Raw genomic sequence first — 17,075 nt, forward strand, 5'->3', positions numbered from 1 at the left:
TCTAATTGTATCTCCCCCATTGGTTTCCCCTTCATCCCAATTGAACCTGACATCGAGAAGCAGCAAATAACCAGACACGGAAGAACTTTATGACACACAAACCTTTTTTACTTCATCTAAAACCATAAAATTGGAGAATCAGAGTGATACAAGATGGGGTAAAATGGGTCTCCATTTGCCACCAATACCCCAAAACTAGCACTGAAAATGATGAACACTGACCTGAAGGTGCTTAACCTTTTGGGGTCAATGGGAATGGGAAGAGGAGATAGAAAACCCAATGAGGAATTCAATAGGAGCCCCACAACGTGGATAGGGACATTGGGGATATAACATTTGTGTTTGGGTATGGGAGAGCTTCAGAGACGCAACGTGATCTGAGAGCCCTCACCCCACACCAAGAACCAGGGGTGGATGCTCTCCCCTTTGAATGAAGCTGGTGGGAAAATGAAGATGAGAGCCCTCTTATCAGCATCAAAAAACGCCACCTGACCCCTTTCATAGTCCAGGGTGACCCGAACTCTTCTGGGAACCTGGATTTGGGGCAACGTCATGCGCTCAAAGGAGGAGAGAGCCCAAATCTGTCCTTCACAGAAGCCCATAGACCAGAGCTCGATCTCAGGGCTTGCATGGTTCTCTTCCCTCCTCTTTAGGGACTCCTTGGCCACCCCAACAGCCCAGGAGCCTTTGGGAGTCACTTCCACCTCCCAGCAGCATCTCCCCGACATGATGCCCTCGTGGCCCAGCACAAAGGGATCGGTCCCACATTCCTCATTGGCTGCATCTTGTTGGGCATCTTCCCATCTCACGCTCCTCCCATCCTCTGATACAGCGAGCTGGGGGTGAGCTGTGGTTGGATCCAGGGTCACATTCACTGACAAAAGAAACCAGAGCCCCAAGGTTGCTGGGATGAGCAGTGAGGTCCACTGGAGTTCACCCCATTGGGAAGCTCTACCCTCCTTGGGATGCCCTCATTGGGCAAAGGTTTCCATGACTCTTTGAGATGTGTTCCCCCCTCTTCTTTCCTCATCTGAAGGATCTTCCCCAGATTTCCCCCCCAAATTCCATCCCACTCATCCTCCCTTTGGATTTTCTCAATCCCTTTTTACTCCTGAAGATGGACTTACTCTTTTCAGGCACTTCAAACATCAGGTTTTCTACAAGAAAAGGGAGGAAAAAAAGAAAGAAACACCTGATATTATTTTGCCCAGACACTCTTTTTCACTTCAAAAAGTCCCATTATGGTTCTGAACCCAACAAACAACCAATTCTCCCCACTCCAACCCGTGCTCAACACCTTTGAAGTTCTTCAGAATCTCCTCTAATGTGTTATTTTTCTCCCTGAAGTGGATGAGATTCTTTTCTAGGTCCGGAAGAAGCAACATGGGTTGATGGAAGTTCTCCTTTCCCAGTCTGGAAGAGTGGAAGAGAGGAAGAGGAAAGAAAGACATTGACCAATGTCCAACCATCATCCCCAACCTGGAGCCATCTCATCCCATTTGCTTCCATTTAACGAGATGGGATCAGGAAACTTCCTACCTGCTCAAGGTGCTCTTGATGTCCTGGGAAGGAGAAAAGGGGAAAAGAAACCCAGTGAATGGTTTTTGGTCGTGAAATCCCAACTGGAAACCCAACAGCTTTCTATTGGCCATAATACATGATGATGTGAACTGAATGGCTTTTTCTAACTCCTCACCTGCAGAAACTGACTTGCTGGTTGCTGACACTTCTCCTCCATGTCCTGGATGATGGTATCCAGGTGGGAGATCCCTTTGGTCAGGATGGTGATGTTCTCCTCCTGTGTTTTCTCCACGTCCCTCTCCATGTTTTCCAGCTGAACCAACAGATGATGTTCCTGCTCCTCCAGGAACAGGCGCAGCCCTTCAAACGCACCCAAAACCTTCTGCCTTTCAATGCTGGTTTTCTCCTGCAAGGAAAAGGGGTCATAGGAGGAGCCAACAAGTCCTACATCCCCAGGTAGAGGCAGCTCCCAAAGCAGGGATGTCCTGATGGATTGCAATACATCCCCAAGCCAACGATGCTCCATCGATGTGAGCAAACCCATTGAGACTTTGCTTTGCTGCCCCCACTTGAGTCCATTCCCAATGAGGTTTTGCTTTCTATCCCTTGACTAAAGTCCTTTCCAAGGGCTCCAGTTCCACCTGCTATATATATTTCCCCCCTATGATCCTTAGAAAACAACCCAGTCAACCAAAAGAAAAAGTCCACACCAGTCTTCAATTGCTTTTGTGCATGGAGAGACCCCAGTCCCAATGCAAAGCTCTGATTATCTCATCTAAAGACAAAGGAACCCACCCAGACCCCCTCATAATAATTAAACAGACGCTCACCAAATAGTCCCAATTTCTCCTCATTTCAGCCTCTCGGAACCCCAAGAGTTTCTCTCTGTCTTCCTTCAGTGCTTGAAGATGGGATTGGATTTGTTCCTGGGGCAAGAAAACACAATTTTAGGAGGTGGGAGATTGCAGAGAGCCCCAAAACTCATTTATTTAGGGGGTAGGGGGGCCCAGAAGCTCAGGATATGGGGATGGTTTCAATGGGGATTAATGCCACAAAGCTTTAGGAAGAAGCTCATTGGAAGCATCCTCTTCATTGCTATGGGGTTTCTTTGGGCTTTAGCAGTCAGTGTGGGATCAGAGGGGGGGTGGGGGGGCACAGTGAAGCCCCTCAGCCCTTTGTCTTGCAGAAACATTGAGGTCAGACCCAGTGTGAGAATAGAAACAACGGAAACAGCGGCTCAGGCTGTGCAGCATCATATTGAAACAACCCTCTTTTGCTTTGGGGTTTGTGAGCACCCAAAGGAGGGGACGGTGCTTCTGTCTCCCCTCATTCACAACGTTGGGTTGGGTGGGATGCATTGCAGCCCCAAAGTATAAAGTGAATGTCCCACCTGGTGCTGGTTAGATAGGAAAAAATACAGCTAATATCATAAAGAATATGAATAATATGAAGATTTTACCTTATATTCCTGGACAGCATCATGCACAGGAAGCATGGTGTGAGCCCGGTGCAACCTCGATTCTCTGCAGATCACGCAGATGAAAGCTTCATCATCTTTGCAATAGATGCTCAGAGGTTCCTGGTGCTTTTTGCAGCCATCCTGCCCTACAACATCCCTTTGGGCTGCTTGCAAGCTCAGCCTCCTGGCGATCTCCAGCACCTTTGCAAGCTCCCTATTGGGATATAAAGTCCTCTCCTCTGCTGTCTCCTTGCATTGAGGGCAGCAAAACCCCCCGGTGGACCATTCCCAGCAGCGAGTGATGCATTGCCTGCAGAAACTGTGTCCGCAATGGATGGAGACTGGATCTTGGTAGTATTCCAGGCATATGGGGCAGGAGGCTTCATTGGGGAGGTGGGGAGCTGGGTTGGGTTCAGCCATGGGGCCCCACAAAGGCAATGAGAGGGGGAAGGCGTTTCCCTTCCCACCCACCCCAATGGTGTTTAGGGGTGGGCAGAGCCAGGGCTGAGCTTAGGGGTGGTGGCTCAAGTCCATCCCCTATAAGTGTGCCCTAAACATCCAAGTCCATCCCCTATAAGTGTGCCCTAAATATCCGAGTCCATCCCCTATAAGTGAGCCCTAAACATCCAAGTTCATCCCCTATAAGTGTGCCCTAAATATCCAAGTCCATCCCCTATAAGTGTGCACTAAACATCCAAGTCCATCCCCTATAAGTGTGCCCTAAATATCCAAGTCCATCCCCTATAAGTGTGCCCTAAACATCCAAGTCCATCCCCTATAAGTGAGCTCTAAATATCCAAGTCCATCCCCTATAAGTGTGCCCTAAACATCCAAGTCCATCCCCTATAAGTGTGCCCTAAATATCCAAGTCCATCCCCCTATAAGTGTGCCCTAAACATCCAAGTCCATCCCCTACAAGTGAGCCCTAAACATCCAAGTCCATCCCCTATAAGTGTGCCCTAAATATCCAAGTCCATCCCCTAAAGTGTGCCCTAAATATCCAAGTCCATCCCCTATAAGTGTGCCCTAAACATCCAAGTCCATCCCCTATAAGTGTGCCCTAAACATCCAAGTGGGTCTCCTGATCCCCATGGGTTGGTAAGGGGGAAAGAATGGGGGTGAGACCCACAGGATGGATGGGAACAAAAGGGATTTGGGGAGGAGGTTTGGGGTAGGAGGAGGGAGAGCTCGGTGCATCTCCCATAGTGATCTCTGTGCCCTGGTTGTCCTGGTACCCCAAACCTGGTCCCTATGGCATGGCAAGGAGAAAGAAAGGGGTCAGAACCCACAGCATAAATGGGAGCAAAGAGGATTTGGGGAGGGGTCTGCGCTGGGATGGGGGTTAATTGCAGATGGTCCAAGCTTTGCTGGTTGCATCCCCTATAAGAGCTACCCGTGCCCCTAAACATCCATCCCTCGAAGCAATTAAGCAGAAACCCATTTAAAATACCACCTTAATTTCTCATGTTCTTGCAGGAAGGGGTTGAGCAAATGCCTCTGCCCCATAGCGCAGCCTCCTGCCCCCCCCCCCCCGAGCCCACACTTTGTCATGACACCTTCTGGTGCTGCTCATTGTGAGCTGGTTTACAAGAGGATGCTATTACTTTTAATGGTTCCCCACCTCAGTTTATAGCAATAACAGATGGCTTTAAGGCCTAATAACAGTCATATTAATAGTAATAAAGCATCAACATTTCTGATCTGGCATCTCTCAAGTCAGTTTAAAGCCTAAGATTTAGGGCTGATGAGAGGAATGGTTCCCTTCTCTAAGTCTTTTTACCATTTAACATCAGTTGGATGCAGGGATGGCTGCTTCACCCCTCTCCTCACTCTCTCCCTTTATATACCATATATCCCTATATACCCGTAGCTGTATTTAACCCTCAACCAACTTTACCTACACACACAAAAGTGAGCTTAAACAACCCCCAGAAACCCCCATTTCCTCCATAATGCTCCAAATCTCCATTGAATTCCCTTAAAATGCCCCTGGATCATGAAGCGAGCCCACGGGGTGGGATCAGAAAGCCCACAGCCATGCATGGATGTCCATCCAAAAGGCCCTAAACCCCCTCAGAACTGAACAGGGATCCCCATGGCTATGGGGTGGGTGTGGGGTGTATGTGGGGCTGCTTTGTGCCCATTGGGGCGAAGCAAAGAGGCGTTGCTGGCTTTGGAGGACACCAACGTCCCTTTGGTTTCGTTCTGAGTGTTCTGAACCCAAAAAGCTGTGACCCACTGAGAAACCCCATTCACAAACAACAGCAGATGTGTTGCTTAGAGGTGCAACCTGAGGGTGCATTGCTTTGTTAGCCAGTATCAACCCCATGCAAGCATGCACTGCTTGCTTTGCATGCAAGATGCAACCTCTGCGTGTGCTACAAGGCAACAGGTTGGCAATGGAGCAAAGGAAGGTGTTCTCATTCAATGGGGTGAGGGATTTTGCTGTTATCCCTCCAGGACAGCCATCACTTTTGGTGCTTTTTAACCCATTTTCAGTATTTTTAGAGACACTTTGGGGCTGAAATGGTGGATTTGGGGCTGGGTGCAATGAGGGGCTTTGCAGAGCAAAGGATTTGGTGACAGGATGTGATTAGAGATAAGCTGTAATTGGCAGCTGCTCAGCCCCGGGTTCAGCACTGAGCTGTGAAAAATAAGCTCAGAAAAGTGATTAAAAGCAGAACTGAAAGCAGTGCAATAAGGGTGAGTGCTGCACGTCGGAGATGGGAGCAATGAATGAGGAAGAAGTGAAGAAAGAAGGGGAGGTTTTGGTGCTAAGAAAGGGGTCTGGTCAAGCTCTATTCCTAATTAATTAATGCCTTAAAAGCACCTTTATTAATGAGTAATGTAGGCAGATTAGTGGAGGCTGAGCCCCATAGGGAAGAGTGGGGCTGGGGTTACCCGTCTGCTTCCTTGGGTGCTCATTTTATGGGGTTCCCTATAGGGGCTGCAGCTCTTAATGAGGCAAGAAGTAATTAAGGCTGTTTATCTTCCCTGCTATTAAACTCCATGTGCAGGGAACAGCCTGGGTTGGAATCAGGGTTACCCCCCCATTTCTCTATCTCTTAGAGGGTGTCCTGCAGCGCTTCTTAACGAGGCAGGAAGTAATTAAGGCTGTTTGATTTTCATTGCTCCCTTTCACCTTCCCCCCTCCCGAGCACCTGCAGGAAGGAGAACAGACCGAGTAGAAAACGAAAGCTGCTCTGTCATTATTGCCATCACCCGTCGTTGTTGCTATGGATGAAGATAACCCAGCTGAGAGCTTCCAGGATGAAGCTTCCTGCTCTCTTTGCTTGGGGTTCTTCCAGGATCCCGTCTCCATCCACTGCGGGCACAACTTCTGCAGGGCGTGCATCACCCGTTGCTGGGAAAAAGAAGAGGAAACCTTCCCCTGCCCTCGTTGCAAGGCGACGGCCACGCAAAGAAACCTACGACCCAACCGCGAGTTGGCCAAGATCATTGAGATCGCCAAAAGGCTGAGCCTGAGGGCACCCAACGCTGGGGAAAGGATGTGTGAGAGGCACCAGGAGGTTCTGAAGCTGTTTTGTGAGGAGGACCAAGAGCCCATTTGCTTGGTGTGCAGGGAGTCCCATGCTCACCGCCTGCACGCCGCCGTCCCCATCGAGGAGGCGGCGGAAGAGCAGAAGGTATGGAGGGTCGTGGAAGGGTCTTGGGTGCTGATTTGATTGGAAAGTGTTGGGTTTCCATCCTTGTTCAGTGTGTTTTGTGAGTTGGAGGATGGCCAGTCTCTGCTTTGTTGGCTCTCTGTTGTCTTCCAATGTTGGTCATCCCAACGCTGTCCCCGTTGGGGTGGAGGAGCACAAGGAACAGAGGAGGAGGAGGAGGGTGAAGGAGGAGTCCTGGTGTGTGGCTTTGCCCAGAGATAGTTCGGTTTCCATCCTTTCTCAATGTGTTTTGTGGGTAGGAGGATGGCCAGTCTCTGCTTCGTTGGATCTCTGTTGTCTTCCAATGTTGGTCATCCCAACGCTGTCCCCACTGGGGAGATGGTGGGGGGCACAAGGAACAGAGGTGGAGGGTGATGGAGGGGTCTGATGTGTGGCTTTGCCCAGAGATAGTTGTGTTTCCATCCTTTCTCAATGTGTTTTGTGGGTTGGAGGATGACTGGTCTCCTCTTTGTTGGCTCTCTGTTGTCTTCCAATGTTGGTCATCCCAACGCTGTCCCCACTGGGGAGCTGGTCGGGGGCACAAGGAACAGAGGAGGGAGAGGAGGGTGATGTGTGGCTTTGCCCACCAAATAGTTGAGTTTCCATCCTTCTTCAGTGTGTTTTGTGGGTTAGAAATGGCCTGTCTCCTCTTTGTTGGCTCTGTTGTCTTCCAATGTTGGTCATCCCAACGTTGTCCCCATTGAGGAGATGATGGAGGATCACAAGGAATGGAGATCATCAAGGAGAAGGAGGAGGAGGGTGAAGGAGGGGTCTGATGTGTGGCTTTGCCCACCATATAGTTGGATTTCAATCCATCTTCAATGTGTTTCGTGGGTTGGATGATGGCCAGCCTCCGCTTTGTTGGCTCTCTGTTTTCTTCCAATGTTGGTCATCCCGATGTTCTTCAAGCTCTCATTCCCATCATAGAGATCCTGAATATCAGCCTGGAGTATCACCAAAGGGAAGGGGCTGGATTGAAATGCACTAAAAAAAATGTTCCTTCTCCATCCAGGAGAAAATCCAGGCTCACGTTCAGATCCTGAAGGAAAAGAAGGAAAAGCTGCAGGGGCTCAAAGAGGCTGAGGAAGGGAAAAGCCTGGAATTCCTTGTAAGTGTTTGTTCCCTTTGCAGTCATGGCCTTCCCTTCCCCTGAGTCATCCCTTTATATCACACCCTGTTGGCCAAAGGTCTGCAGTATATTGGGTACAAAGATCAGAGCCCTTGGGAAATGCCCTCTGTCAGCCCAAGAATAGCAGAATTAACGAGTGTTACTCATTGCTCTGCGATGCTCCTTGGAATTTATGGCTGCATCGCGCCCAATAAATCACCTTTGTTGCGGTGTTTATGCACCCATGCATTGAATTTCCCTGCAGGAGAAGGTCCAAGAGGAGAGGCAGAAGGTGATGATGGACATCAAGGAGCTGCAGCAGTTTGTGGAGCAACAGGAGAGGATCCTCTTGGGGAGGTTGGAGAAGCTGGACCAGGAAATCATGAGGAGGAAAGAGGAGAAGGTGGCCAAGCTCTTGGAGGGGATCTCCTCCATCAGTGAGCAGATCTGTGAGCTGGAGGAGAAATGCCAGCAGACACCATGTGAATTCCTACAGGTTGCCATCACTGTTTGCTTCGAGATGGTTTGAATTCAAGCAGGGCTTATAGACATCCCTATTTTAGCTGGGTGTGGGGCTCATCCATCCAACTGTACATCTATATCCCTTCATACGCAGTGATGAGTAGGGTCTGTTTGAGTCCTGGGTTGGCCTGAGTCCTGCTTTGGAGTCATATATGTCAAAGCATGTGCAGATGTCGGTGTAGATGTGGGGCCCAAGGCTGTTGTTTGATGGGAATGGGGGTGATGGTTTGGGGTTGGAGTCAGTGGTTTGATGGGAATGGGGTTGGAGTCAATGGTTGGATGGGAATGGGGTGATGGTTTGGGGTTGGAGTCGATGGTTGGGTGGGAATGGGGTTGGAATCAATGGTTTGATAGGAATTGGGGTGATGGAATGGGGGTGATGGAATGGGGTTGGAGTCAATGGTTGGATGGGAATGGGGGTGATGGGAATGGGGTGATGGTTTGGGGTTGGAGTACATGGTTGAATGGGAATGGGGGTGATGGGAATGGGGTTGGGGTCAATGGTTTGATGGGAATGGGGTTGGAGTCAATGGTTGGATGGGAATGGGGTGATGGTTTGGGGTTGGAGTCGATGGTTGGATGGGAATGGGGTGATGGTTTGGGGTTGGAGTCAGTGGTTTGATGGGAATGGGGTGATGGTTTGGGGTTGGGGTCCATGGTTGGATGGGAATGGGGTGATGGTTTGGGGTTGGAGTCAATGGTTGGATGGGAATGGGGTGATGGTTTGGGGTTGGAGTCGATGGTTGGGTGGGAATGGGGGTGATGGTTTGAGGTTGGAATCAATGGTTGGATGGGAATGGGGTTGGAGTCAATGGTCTGATGGGAATGGGGTGATGGTTTGGGGTTGGAGTCAATGGTTTGATGGGAATGGGGGTGATGGTTTGGGGTTGGAGTCCATGGTTGGATGGGAATGGGGGTGATGGTTTGGGGTTGGAGTCCATGGTTGGGTGGGAATGGGGGTGATGGTTTGGGGTTGGGGTCAATGGGTTGATGGGAATGGGGGTGATGGTTTGGGGTTGGAGTCAATGGTTGGATGGGAATGGGGGTGATGGTTTGGGGTTGGAGTCAGTGGTTGGATGGAAATGGGGTTGGAGTCAATGGTTGGATGGGAATGGGGTGATGGTTTGGGGTTGGGGTCAATGGTTTGATAGGAATTGGGGTGATGGGAATTGGGGTGATGGTTTGGGGTTGGAGTCAATGGTTGGATGGGAATGGGGGTGATGGTTTGGGGTTGGAGTCAATGGTTGGATGGGAATGGGGGTGATGGTTTGGGGTTGGAGTCAATGGTTGGATGGGAATGGGGGTGATGGTTTGGGATTGGAGTCAATGGTTGGATGGGAATGGGGGTGATGGTTTGGGATTGGAGTCAGTGGTTGGATTGGAATGGGGGTGATGGTTTGGGATTGGAGTCAGTGGTTGGATTGGAATGGGGGTGATGGTTTGGGGTTGGACTTGATAACCTCAGACGTCTCCAACCTCATTGACTCTATGAGTGGGGGTGGGTTGACTTAGTGATCTCAGAGGTCTTTTCCAACCTTAACGACTCTACAATTAGCACTAATAACTCTCACCCTGAAGGAGGAGGGTCATGAAAGTTGGCTGATGCTGGGTTGACTTTGCTCTCACCCTGTTGCTCTTCTCCCTTCTTCCCCTTATAGGGCAGCAGGAACATCTTGAGCAGGTTTGTGGTTCCTTCCATCTGTCTCTATGGTTGTAATGTATTCCTATAGTGGTGGTGCTCAACAATGAAATCCCACTCCCATATTACCCCCCTTTATAGACCTATAGGATAAAGGCACTGATGGCCATCCTAAATTACAACCCTAATTAATTATCTAATTAAATTATACTGATAATTAAACACCCAGGAGCTCATCAGCTAAAAGGGGACATTGACTGGAGATTCCCACCCCTATAGCAGACCCTGATGTGAATGGAGATGGGTTAAGGAGGTGGATTAATGGGAAAAAAACCCCAGATCAGCAAGAAAACAGGGAATGTTTTTCACCTTTCCAGGCTGGAGAATGAGGAATCCCAAAAGGACAAGGAGGTTTTGCCTGAAGGAGAAGAAAACCCCACCAGCCCTACTCAGATACACACAACCCTCAAGGAGACGCTGATGCAGTTCCGAGGTAGGGAAGAGAAGGGTTGAGTTTACAATAGATTTGGGTCTGTTTGCCATATTTTGATAGTTTAAATATGTTTCCTTATGAAATGGAATCAAAGGATCACAAAACAAAAGCGATATTAAGGAATACTGGGGAATGAAACACAGATCCAATGACCCCCAGAGATCTCTTCCAACCTCATCCAGTCTATGACGGGTTGAGTTTGCAATAGATTGGGTCTGTTTGCTGTATTTTGATAGTTTAGATATGTTTCCTTCCAGTAAAGAAATGAAATATTCGGTGAAATAGATTTTAAAGCCTATGTTTTAATGGGTAGAAGGGACTCAAGTGAGATCCTCTTTGGTGATGGGGAGATTTGGGTTCATTCTATGTCTGTAGGCAACAAAATGGATCAAAAAAGATCCCAAAACAAAAGCGATATTAAGGAATACTGGGGAATGAAACACAGATCCAATGACCCCCCAAAGATCCCTTCCAACCTCAACCACTCTATGACCATAATACTTCTCCTCTTCCTTGATTGCTATGGGAATGAAACCAATCCTGCCTCACCCCCAGAACTCTGGATTGAGAGCTGGAATATCCTGGGGTGGGGAAAATGGGGTCAGAAAGTGGGGAAATAGGGGCCTTTTGGGATCAAATCCCACCCTCATCTCTTTTCTACCCTTAGAAAGTCTGACGTTGGATCCCGACACGGCGCATCCCCGACTGGTTCTATCTGAAGACCAGAAACGCGTACGATGGGAAGAGGCCCGAAATCCCGTCCCCGACAACCCCAAACGTTTCGATTCATCCCGTTGCGTTTTGGGCTGCCAAGGGTTCAACGCGGGGAGGCACTATTGGGAGGTGGAGGTGGGAGATGGGGAGGCCTGGGCTGTTGGAGTGGCCAAGGAGTCGGTGGAGAGGAAGGGACGGATCAGCGTTAAACCCGAGGTGGGGATTTGGGCAGTGGGGCAATGTGGGGCTCAGTATCAGGCTCTGACTTCACCCACCAGCCCCATTGAGCTTCTCTCTGCCCCTAAAGTGATTGGGATTTACCTGGATTATGAGGCCGGGCGAGTGGCGTTTTTCGATGCCAACAAGGAGGTGCCCATTTTTGCTTACCCTCCCACGTCTTTTGGAGGGGAGAGGGTCCTTCCACTGCTCTGCCTGGGGAGGGGCTGCTGCTTCACACTGTCCCCATGAGACCCCATGGGGCAGCAAAGCCTTGAGCATCACTCACTCAGATCTGGGGAAACCAAAGGGTCTCCTCACCCCAAATCTGGGGAGATCTCATGGTCTCACCACCCCAAGTCTGGGGGTACCCCATGGTTTATGAAAACCCAAATCTGGGGGTACCCCACGGTCTCATCACCCCAAGACTGGGGTTACCCCATGGTTTATGAAACCCCAAATCTGGGGGCACCCCATAGTTTCATCCCCCCAAGACTATGGGTACCCCTTAGTTTTATCACCCCAAGTCTGGGGGTACCCCATGGTTTATGAAAACCCAAATCTGGGGGTACCCCACGGTCTCATCACCCCAAGACTGGGGGTACCCCATGGTCACATCACCCCAAGTCTGGGGACACCCCATAGTTTCATCCCCCCAAGACTATGGGTACCCCTTAGTTTTATCACCCCAAGTCTGAGGGTGCCCCATGGTTTATGAAACCCCAAGTCTGGGGGCACCCCATGGTCTCATCACCCCAAGTCTGGGGGCACCCCATGGTCTCATCACCTCAAGACTGTGGGTACCCCATAGTTTCATCACCCCAAGTCTGGGGGTACCCCATGGTTTCATCACCCCAAACATGGGGGCACCCCATGGTCTTATCACCCCAAGTCAGATTTGACCTCATGGTTTCATCACCCCATATATGCGGTCACCCCATACATGGCTTTTAGGGGGTATCACCCCATAAACATCCCCAGTGATGACTTTTAGGACACGATGGCTTTTGGTTGCTGACCCCATAAGTGTCATTTGCTGTAATCCTGGCTGCCAAATACAGAAATAATAAGAAATGGCCTCTTTTAATCAATAATTGGGGTGTCTTTCAGTTTGGACCCCGGGATTGGGGGTGGTGAATGGGGTCACCTACAGAACCCCCATTGGATCAGAGCACAACAGCCAATGATGTATCGTGCATTGACCATATTACCTAAAACCACCTGAATTTCAGTGTTTTAAGTCAAAATTAAGAGATAAAACGCCTTCCAGATCTTAAGCCATAGGGGCTTAATAGGGGCTTAATAGAGGCTTAATAGGGGCTTAATAGGGGCTTAATAGGGGCTTAATAGGGGCTTAATAGGGGCCCATAGGGGTTGGTTGAATTGGAAGGGACCCTTGATGATCATCAAGGTAATGAAGCCCAAAGAAAATCCACCAAATATTATGTGGTAAAAACAGATGATTTTGGGGTTGTCGTGTTGGGGTAGGCAACTCTAAGGGCCTTTAAGATCCAGATCTTGAGTCAAAGCCATTGGGGTCTGTTGAATTGGAAGGGACCCTTGATGGTCATCAAGGTAATGAAGCCCAAAGGGAAAAGAAAGTGAAGATAGAAGGGAAATCCATCAAAGATTATGGGGTAAAAACAGATGATTTGGGGGTTGTTGTGTCGGGGTAGGCAACTCTAAGGGCCTTTAAGATCCAGATCTTGAGCTGGAGTCATTGGGGTCTGTTGAATTGGAAGGGACCCTTGATGATCATCAAGGTAATGAACCCCAAAGGAATAAGAAAGCTGAGACAGAAGGGAAATCCATCAAAAATTATGGGGTAAAAACAGATGATTTGGGGGTTGTTGTGTCGGGGTAGGCAACTCTAAGGGCCTTTAAGATCCAGATCTTGAGCTGAAGCCATTGGGGTCTGTTGAATTGGAAGGGACCCTAGATGGTCATCAAGGTAATGAAGCCCAAAGGGAAAAGAAAGTGAAGATAGAAGGGAAATCCATCAAAGATTATGGGGTAAAAACAGATGATTTGGGGGTTGTCGTGTTGGGGTAGGCAACTCTAAGGGCCTTTAAGATCCAGATCTTGAGCTGAAGCCATTGGGGTCGGTTGACCCCGAAGGGAAAAGAAAGCGAAGACAGAAGGGAAATCAATCAAAGATTATGGGGTTAAAATAGGTGATTTTGGGGTAAAAATGGGTGATTTTAGGGTTGGAGTAGGCAACTACAAGGGCCTATAGGATCTATAGGCATCCCTGGTGGTCTAGTGGTTAGGATTCGGCGCTCTCACCGCCGCGGCCCGGGTTCGATTCCCGGTCAGGGAAGGTTTTTTTTATTCCCCTAAATCCCCTTTTTTTCCCCCATTTTCTCGATGTAAAAAGTCCCATTTTCCGCCCCAAAAACGGCCTCAGAGCGAATAATCCTGCTGCTTTTCTTGTTCTATATCCTTCTCAGCTTAAATAAACTGGAAGCGATGGGTCTGCCCTCTATAAACACACCAATAATCATTAAAAACCCCAAAAATAGGGGAAAAAAAACAAAGTGTTTCTGCCCGGTTTCGAACCGGGGACCTTTCGCGTGTGAGGCGAACGTGATAACCACTACACTACAGAAACCTCCATAGGGATCCATTATACGTCCCTCTCCATTCACTTTAATTAACTCCCCCTTTTAATTAATCCCACTTTAATTAAATCTCCCATTTAATTGACCCCCCGAGTTAAAATTATCTATTAAATCCGGCCCCGAATAAAGCGGATTTCCCCCTTAAAATCCATATTAAAACACAGCCTTTTTGCTACCCCCATTACACACTTTAAGACCTTCAAACAGCACCAAAAACACCGAATCTAACCCCAAAACGGGCTCCCATAGGATTCAATGGACAGCCCGGCTAGCTCAGTCGGTAGAGCATGAGACTCTTAATCTCAGGGTCGTGGGTTCGAGCCCCACGTTGGGCGCTTCTATTTATCCCCTTTTTTTTGCTCAATGTAAAGCACAAAACCACAGCGACCGACCCCATAAGACCCCAATTATAACATATAGTATAAAAAACATCATTTTCAGGTCCAAATAACCACGTTTTTAAGCCCATTTTACAGCTGTCAGGATGGCCGAGTGGTCTAAGGCGCCAGACTCAAGGTTAATTCCTTCCCTATGGGATTTCTGGTCTCCCCTGGAGGCGTGGGTTCGAATCCCACTCCTGACAAGCGCTATTTTACCCTTTTCCCCCCAAATTTAAACACTTCCCCCCCCTTCACTTTCTCCACCCCCCCCCCAACAATGCGATATTTCAATATTTCTACCCATAAAATGGATTTTGTGCAAGTTTTCCCCATTTCTGAGCTCTATCGTGGAGGAGGAACAGCAGAACAGCGTTTATCTCCCTTCTATTCTCGATTTTAGTTCATTTTACATCCATAAAGGTTAAAAAACACCTTTTTGTCGTTTATTTCCTTATTTTTGCTTGGTTTTGCCCCGATTTGACACAAGAAAACGGGAAATTCCTGCATCAGGTGCTTAAAACGAGGAAGGAATCAACCAAACGAGCCGCCCTCGGAAAAAAAAAGGAGAGAAATGACCCGAAAAATCAACAAAATGACCCCAAAAACCAGCAAAATGACCCAAAAATCAGCAAAATGACCAAAAATACGCGTTTTTTAAGTAGATTTTGAGAGCTCAGAGGCGATAATGGAGCCCAATGGGGGTTTCTGTAGTGTAGTGGTTATCACGTTCGCCTCACACGCGAAAGGTCCCCGGTTCGAAACCGGGCAGAAACACTTAGTTTTTTTTATTGTTTTAACCCATTTTTACGTAGTTTTGTGATCCCCTCCCGAGCTCACATTTAACAGAAGGAAAAATAGTTATAAAAAGGAAAAAAAAGGGAAACTAAAAACCGCCTCTTTGAAGCCGGTTTCTGAACGTCAGGATTGATAAATACAAAAGAATTTGGGGAAAATAAAGGTATTTTTCCCTGACCGGGAATCGAACCCGGGCCGCGGCGGTGAAAGCGCCGAATCCTGACCACTAGACCACCAGGGATGCCCATATTTGGTGTTATTTAACCCAATCCTGCTGTTTATTATTGCGCTTTTTTAGTTGCCAATGGTTTGAATAGGGCTGGAGGAAGAGTTTGCCGCTTAAGAAGCGGAAAGGGCTTATTCGCTGCGAGAAAAAAGGTTTAAAATAGAGGGGAAAAAAGGACGAAGAGGAGAAGGGAAGAAAAAAGGCGAAATGATAGAAAATAAAGAAGTGAAGAAAAAAATATAACGAAAAATGAGATGAAAATAGATAAAGGCGTAATTCAGTTCTCCCTGGTGGTCTAGTGGTTAGGATCCGGCGCTTTCACCGCCGTGGCCCGGGTTCGATTCCCGGTCAGGGAAAGTTTTGCCTTAAAATGGGTTGAAATTGGTTAAAATTGCTATTTTCATTCTTTTCCCCTCTTTTTTAACCTTTTTCCTTCCGCTTTCCTTCCATCTTTGCTGCTTAGCACCATAGAACCCTTTTCGAATGATGGTGTTAAATCTGAGGCTTTCCGGGGCGGATTTGGGTGGAAAAAAGGCAGATTTGGGTGTATCCTATTGGAACTATGGGCCCACATTGGCTCTATATGGGGTTTCTGTAGTGTAGTGGTTATCACGTTCGCCTCACACGCGAAAGGTCCCCGGTTCGAAACCGGGCAGAAACACTCGGTTCTTTTTTACCTTCACCCCATTAATTTTGCCCATTTTTAACATCTTTTACACATTTTTATCCCTTATCCGAGCTGCCCTTCCCCATATTCCCCCTTACTTCACCCTCCCCATCTAATTAATAAGCTAATTGCTATTAATTAGCCTTTCCCCCCCTTATATCCCTATTAAGCTTCTGTTTGTGCCTTCATTTCCATTCATACCCCAACAAACCAAGCCTGGTGGGGTTTAATACGTGTTTATTTCACTTTATTGAGCTTTTTAAGCCCAAAAATCAGATTAAAATCGATATTTCAGGCTGAATCTTTATAGGAAAGCTGTAATTAGAGTAATTAGAGCAGCTTATCTATCCATATAGGAGGAGAAAAAGCAGCTCTCTGCCTCTTCCTATCACACTGGAGGTTTGGGGTTCATTGAGATCATAAAAGTCCATTTTGGGGAAGAAAAATGGGGAGAAAAAAGGGATTTTATGGAGTTCAATGGGGGTCCATAGGCTACTATAGGGCTCCCTGGTGGTCTAGTGGTTAGGATTCGGCGCTCTCACCGCCGCGGCCCGGGTTCGATTCCCGGTCAGGGAAGTTCAGACTAGAAGCAATATCATAAAATTCATATATATTTTTTTGCCTATAAAACCTTATTTTCTCCCTTAAATATCCACTGATAAACCCCATTGATAAACCCTACGGCCATTTAGTGCTGCCCTAACCCCTCCCTGTGCAGACTTTAAGCTCCAGAATGAACTAAAACAAACCCAATCTGCAATACCCCCAACCCCGTTAATTGCAATTAACACTAATTAGCAGCCAGCAGCCCGGCTAGCTCAGTCGGTAGAGCATGAGACTCTTAATCTCAGGGTCGTGGGTTCGAGCCCCACGTTGGGCGCTTGGTTTCACTTTTCCCCCTCACTCCTTTTATTTTTTGGGGGGCGTATTTAGTTCAATTAGGAATATCGGGATGAAAATATATATTAAATGGGGCTAAAAATACAAAATTGGGCTATTTAGATCAGAAAGAAGCGATTCGTGTTTTGCCTCCTTCATTGCTGAGGTTT

The 17,075-nt window shown here is 48.0% G+C and overlaps 1 protein-coding gene, 10 non-coding genes and 1 pseudogene across 17 annotated transcripts; 9 read left to right on the forward strand and 3 right to left on the reverse strand.

The window, feature by feature from the left end:
* Nucleotides 1-86: 86 nt before the first annotated feature.
* On the reverse strand, nucleotides 87-3,869 carry LOC107321538 (E3 ubiquitin-protein ligase TRIM7-like; annotated as a pseudogene). Its single transcript, XR_014940918.1, has 7 exons — nucleotides 2,981-3,869; nucleotides 2,352-2,447; nucleotides 1,697-1,927; nucleotides 1,540-1,562; nucleotides 1,298-1,413; nucleotides 1,128-1,157; nucleotides 87-874 (listed from the first exon to the last, which is right to left on the reverse strand). The product of XR_014940918.1 is annotated as an E3 ubiquitin-protein ligase TRIM7-like (transcript).
* Nucleotides 1,436-12,431, forward strand: LOC107321539 (E3 ubiquitin-protein ligase TRIM39). 6 transcript variants are annotated; one of them, XM_085532845.1, is made up of 6 exons: nucleotides 1,436-1,775; nucleotides 7,658-7,753; nucleotides 8,019-8,249; nucleotides 9,934-9,956; nucleotides 10,292-10,407; nucleotides 11,075-12,431. In XM_085532845.1, the coding sequence occupies exons 1-6, from the start codon at nucleotides 1,737-1,739 to the stop codon at nucleotides 11,587-11,589; spliced, it is 1,020 nt and encodes a 339-aa protein (XP_085388971.1). In that variant the 5' UTR covers nucleotides 1,436-1,736; the 3' UTR covers nucleotides 11,590-12,431. The 6 variants fall into 6 exon arrangements, 5 of the variants coding, with proteins under 5 accessions (XP_085388971.1, XP_085388970.1, XP_085388972.1 ...); XM_085532844.1 differs by lacking the exon at nucleotides 1,436-1,775 and adding an exon at nucleotides 1,922-2,051; XM_085532846.1 differs by lacking the exon at nucleotides 1,436-1,775 and adding an exon at nucleotides 5,055-6,627 and having other exon boundaries at nucleotides 11,079-11,217.
* A 1,154-nt stretch (nucleotides 12,432-13,585) lies between these two features.
* Nucleotides 13,586-13,657, forward strand: TRNAE-CUC (transfer RNA glutamic acid (anticodon CUC)). Its single transcript has one exon. It is a non-coding gene; the product is annotated as a tRNA-Glu (tRNA).
* A 218-nt stretch (nucleotides 13,658-13,875) lies between these two features.
* Nucleotides 13,876-13,948, reverse strand: TRNAV-CAC (transfer RNA valine (anticodon CAC)). The gene has a single exon. It is a non-coding gene; the product is annotated as a tRNA-Val (tRNA).
* Nucleotides 13,949-14,220: 272 nt separating this feature from the next.
* TRNAK-CUU (transfer RNA lysine (anticodon CUU)) lies at nucleotides 14,221-14,293 on the forward strand. Its single transcript has one exon. It is a non-coding gene; the product is annotated as a tRNA-Lys (tRNA).
* A 143-nt stretch (nucleotides 14,294-14,436) lies between these two features.
* On the forward strand, nucleotides 14,437-14,541 carry TRNAL-CAA (transfer RNA leucine (anticodon CAA)). Its single transcript has 2 exons — nucleotides 14,437-14,474; nucleotides 14,497-14,541. It is a non-coding gene; the product is annotated as a tRNA-Leu (tRNA).
* Nucleotides 14,542-15,039: 498 nt separating this feature from the next.
* TRNAV-CAC (transfer RNA valine (anticodon CAC)) lies at nucleotides 15,040-15,112 on the forward strand. Its single transcript has one exon. It is a non-coding gene; the product is annotated as a tRNA-Val (tRNA).
* A 190-nt stretch (nucleotides 15,113-15,302) lies between these two features.
* TRNAE-UUC (transfer RNA glutamic acid (anticodon UUC)) lies at nucleotides 15,303-15,374 on the reverse strand. Its single transcript has one exon. It is a non-coding gene; the product is annotated as a tRNA-Glu (tRNA).
* Nucleotides 15,375-15,643: 269 nt separating this feature from the next.
* Nucleotides 15,644-15,715, forward strand: TRNAE-UUC (transfer RNA glutamic acid (anticodon UUC)). Its single transcript has one exon. It is a non-coding gene; the product is annotated as a tRNA-Glu (tRNA).
* Nucleotides 15,716-15,947: 232 nt separating this feature from the next.
* Nucleotides 15,948-16,020, forward strand: TRNAV-CAC (transfer RNA valine (anticodon CAC)). Its single transcript has one exon. It is a non-coding gene; the product is annotated as a tRNA-Val (tRNA).
* A 510-nt stretch (nucleotides 16,021-16,530) lies between these two features.
* Nucleotides 16,531-16,602, forward strand: TRNAE-CUC (transfer RNA glutamic acid (anticodon CUC)). Its single transcript has one exon. It is a non-coding gene; the product is annotated as a tRNA-Glu (tRNA).
* A 231-nt stretch (nucleotides 16,603-16,833) lies between these two features.
* On the forward strand, nucleotides 16,834-16,906 carry TRNAK-CUU (transfer RNA lysine (anticodon CUU)). Its single transcript has one exon. It is a non-coding gene; the product is annotated as a tRNA-Lys (tRNA).
* Nucleotides 16,907-17,075: the final 169 nt, after the last annotated feature.

Source organism: Coturnix japonica, unplaced genomic scaffold (genome assembly GCF_054131305.1).
Source record: "Coturnix japonica strain WE unplaced genomic scaffold, WE-NBRP24 Scf050, whole genome shotgun sequence".
NCBI lineage: Eukaryota > Metazoa > Chordata > Aves > Galliformes > Phasianidae > Coturnix > Coturnix japonica.

What these genes read in the sequence shown, in the direction of transcription:
- LOC107321539 (XM_015878538.3), top strand. Translation starts at nt 6,217, where the DNA reads ATGGATGAAGATAACCCAGCTGAGAGCTTCCAGGATGAAGCTTCCTGC. An exon ending in CACCATGTGAATTCCTACAG is followed by an intron (nt 8,250 to 9,933) that starts GTTGCCATCACT and finishes TTCCCCTTATAG; the next exon opens with GGCAGCAGGAACATCTTGAG. An exon ending in GACGCTGATGCAGTTCCGAG is followed by an intron (nt 10,408 to 11,074) that starts GTAGGGAAGAGA and finishes TTCTACCCTTAG; the next exon opens with AAAGTCTGACGTTGGATCCC.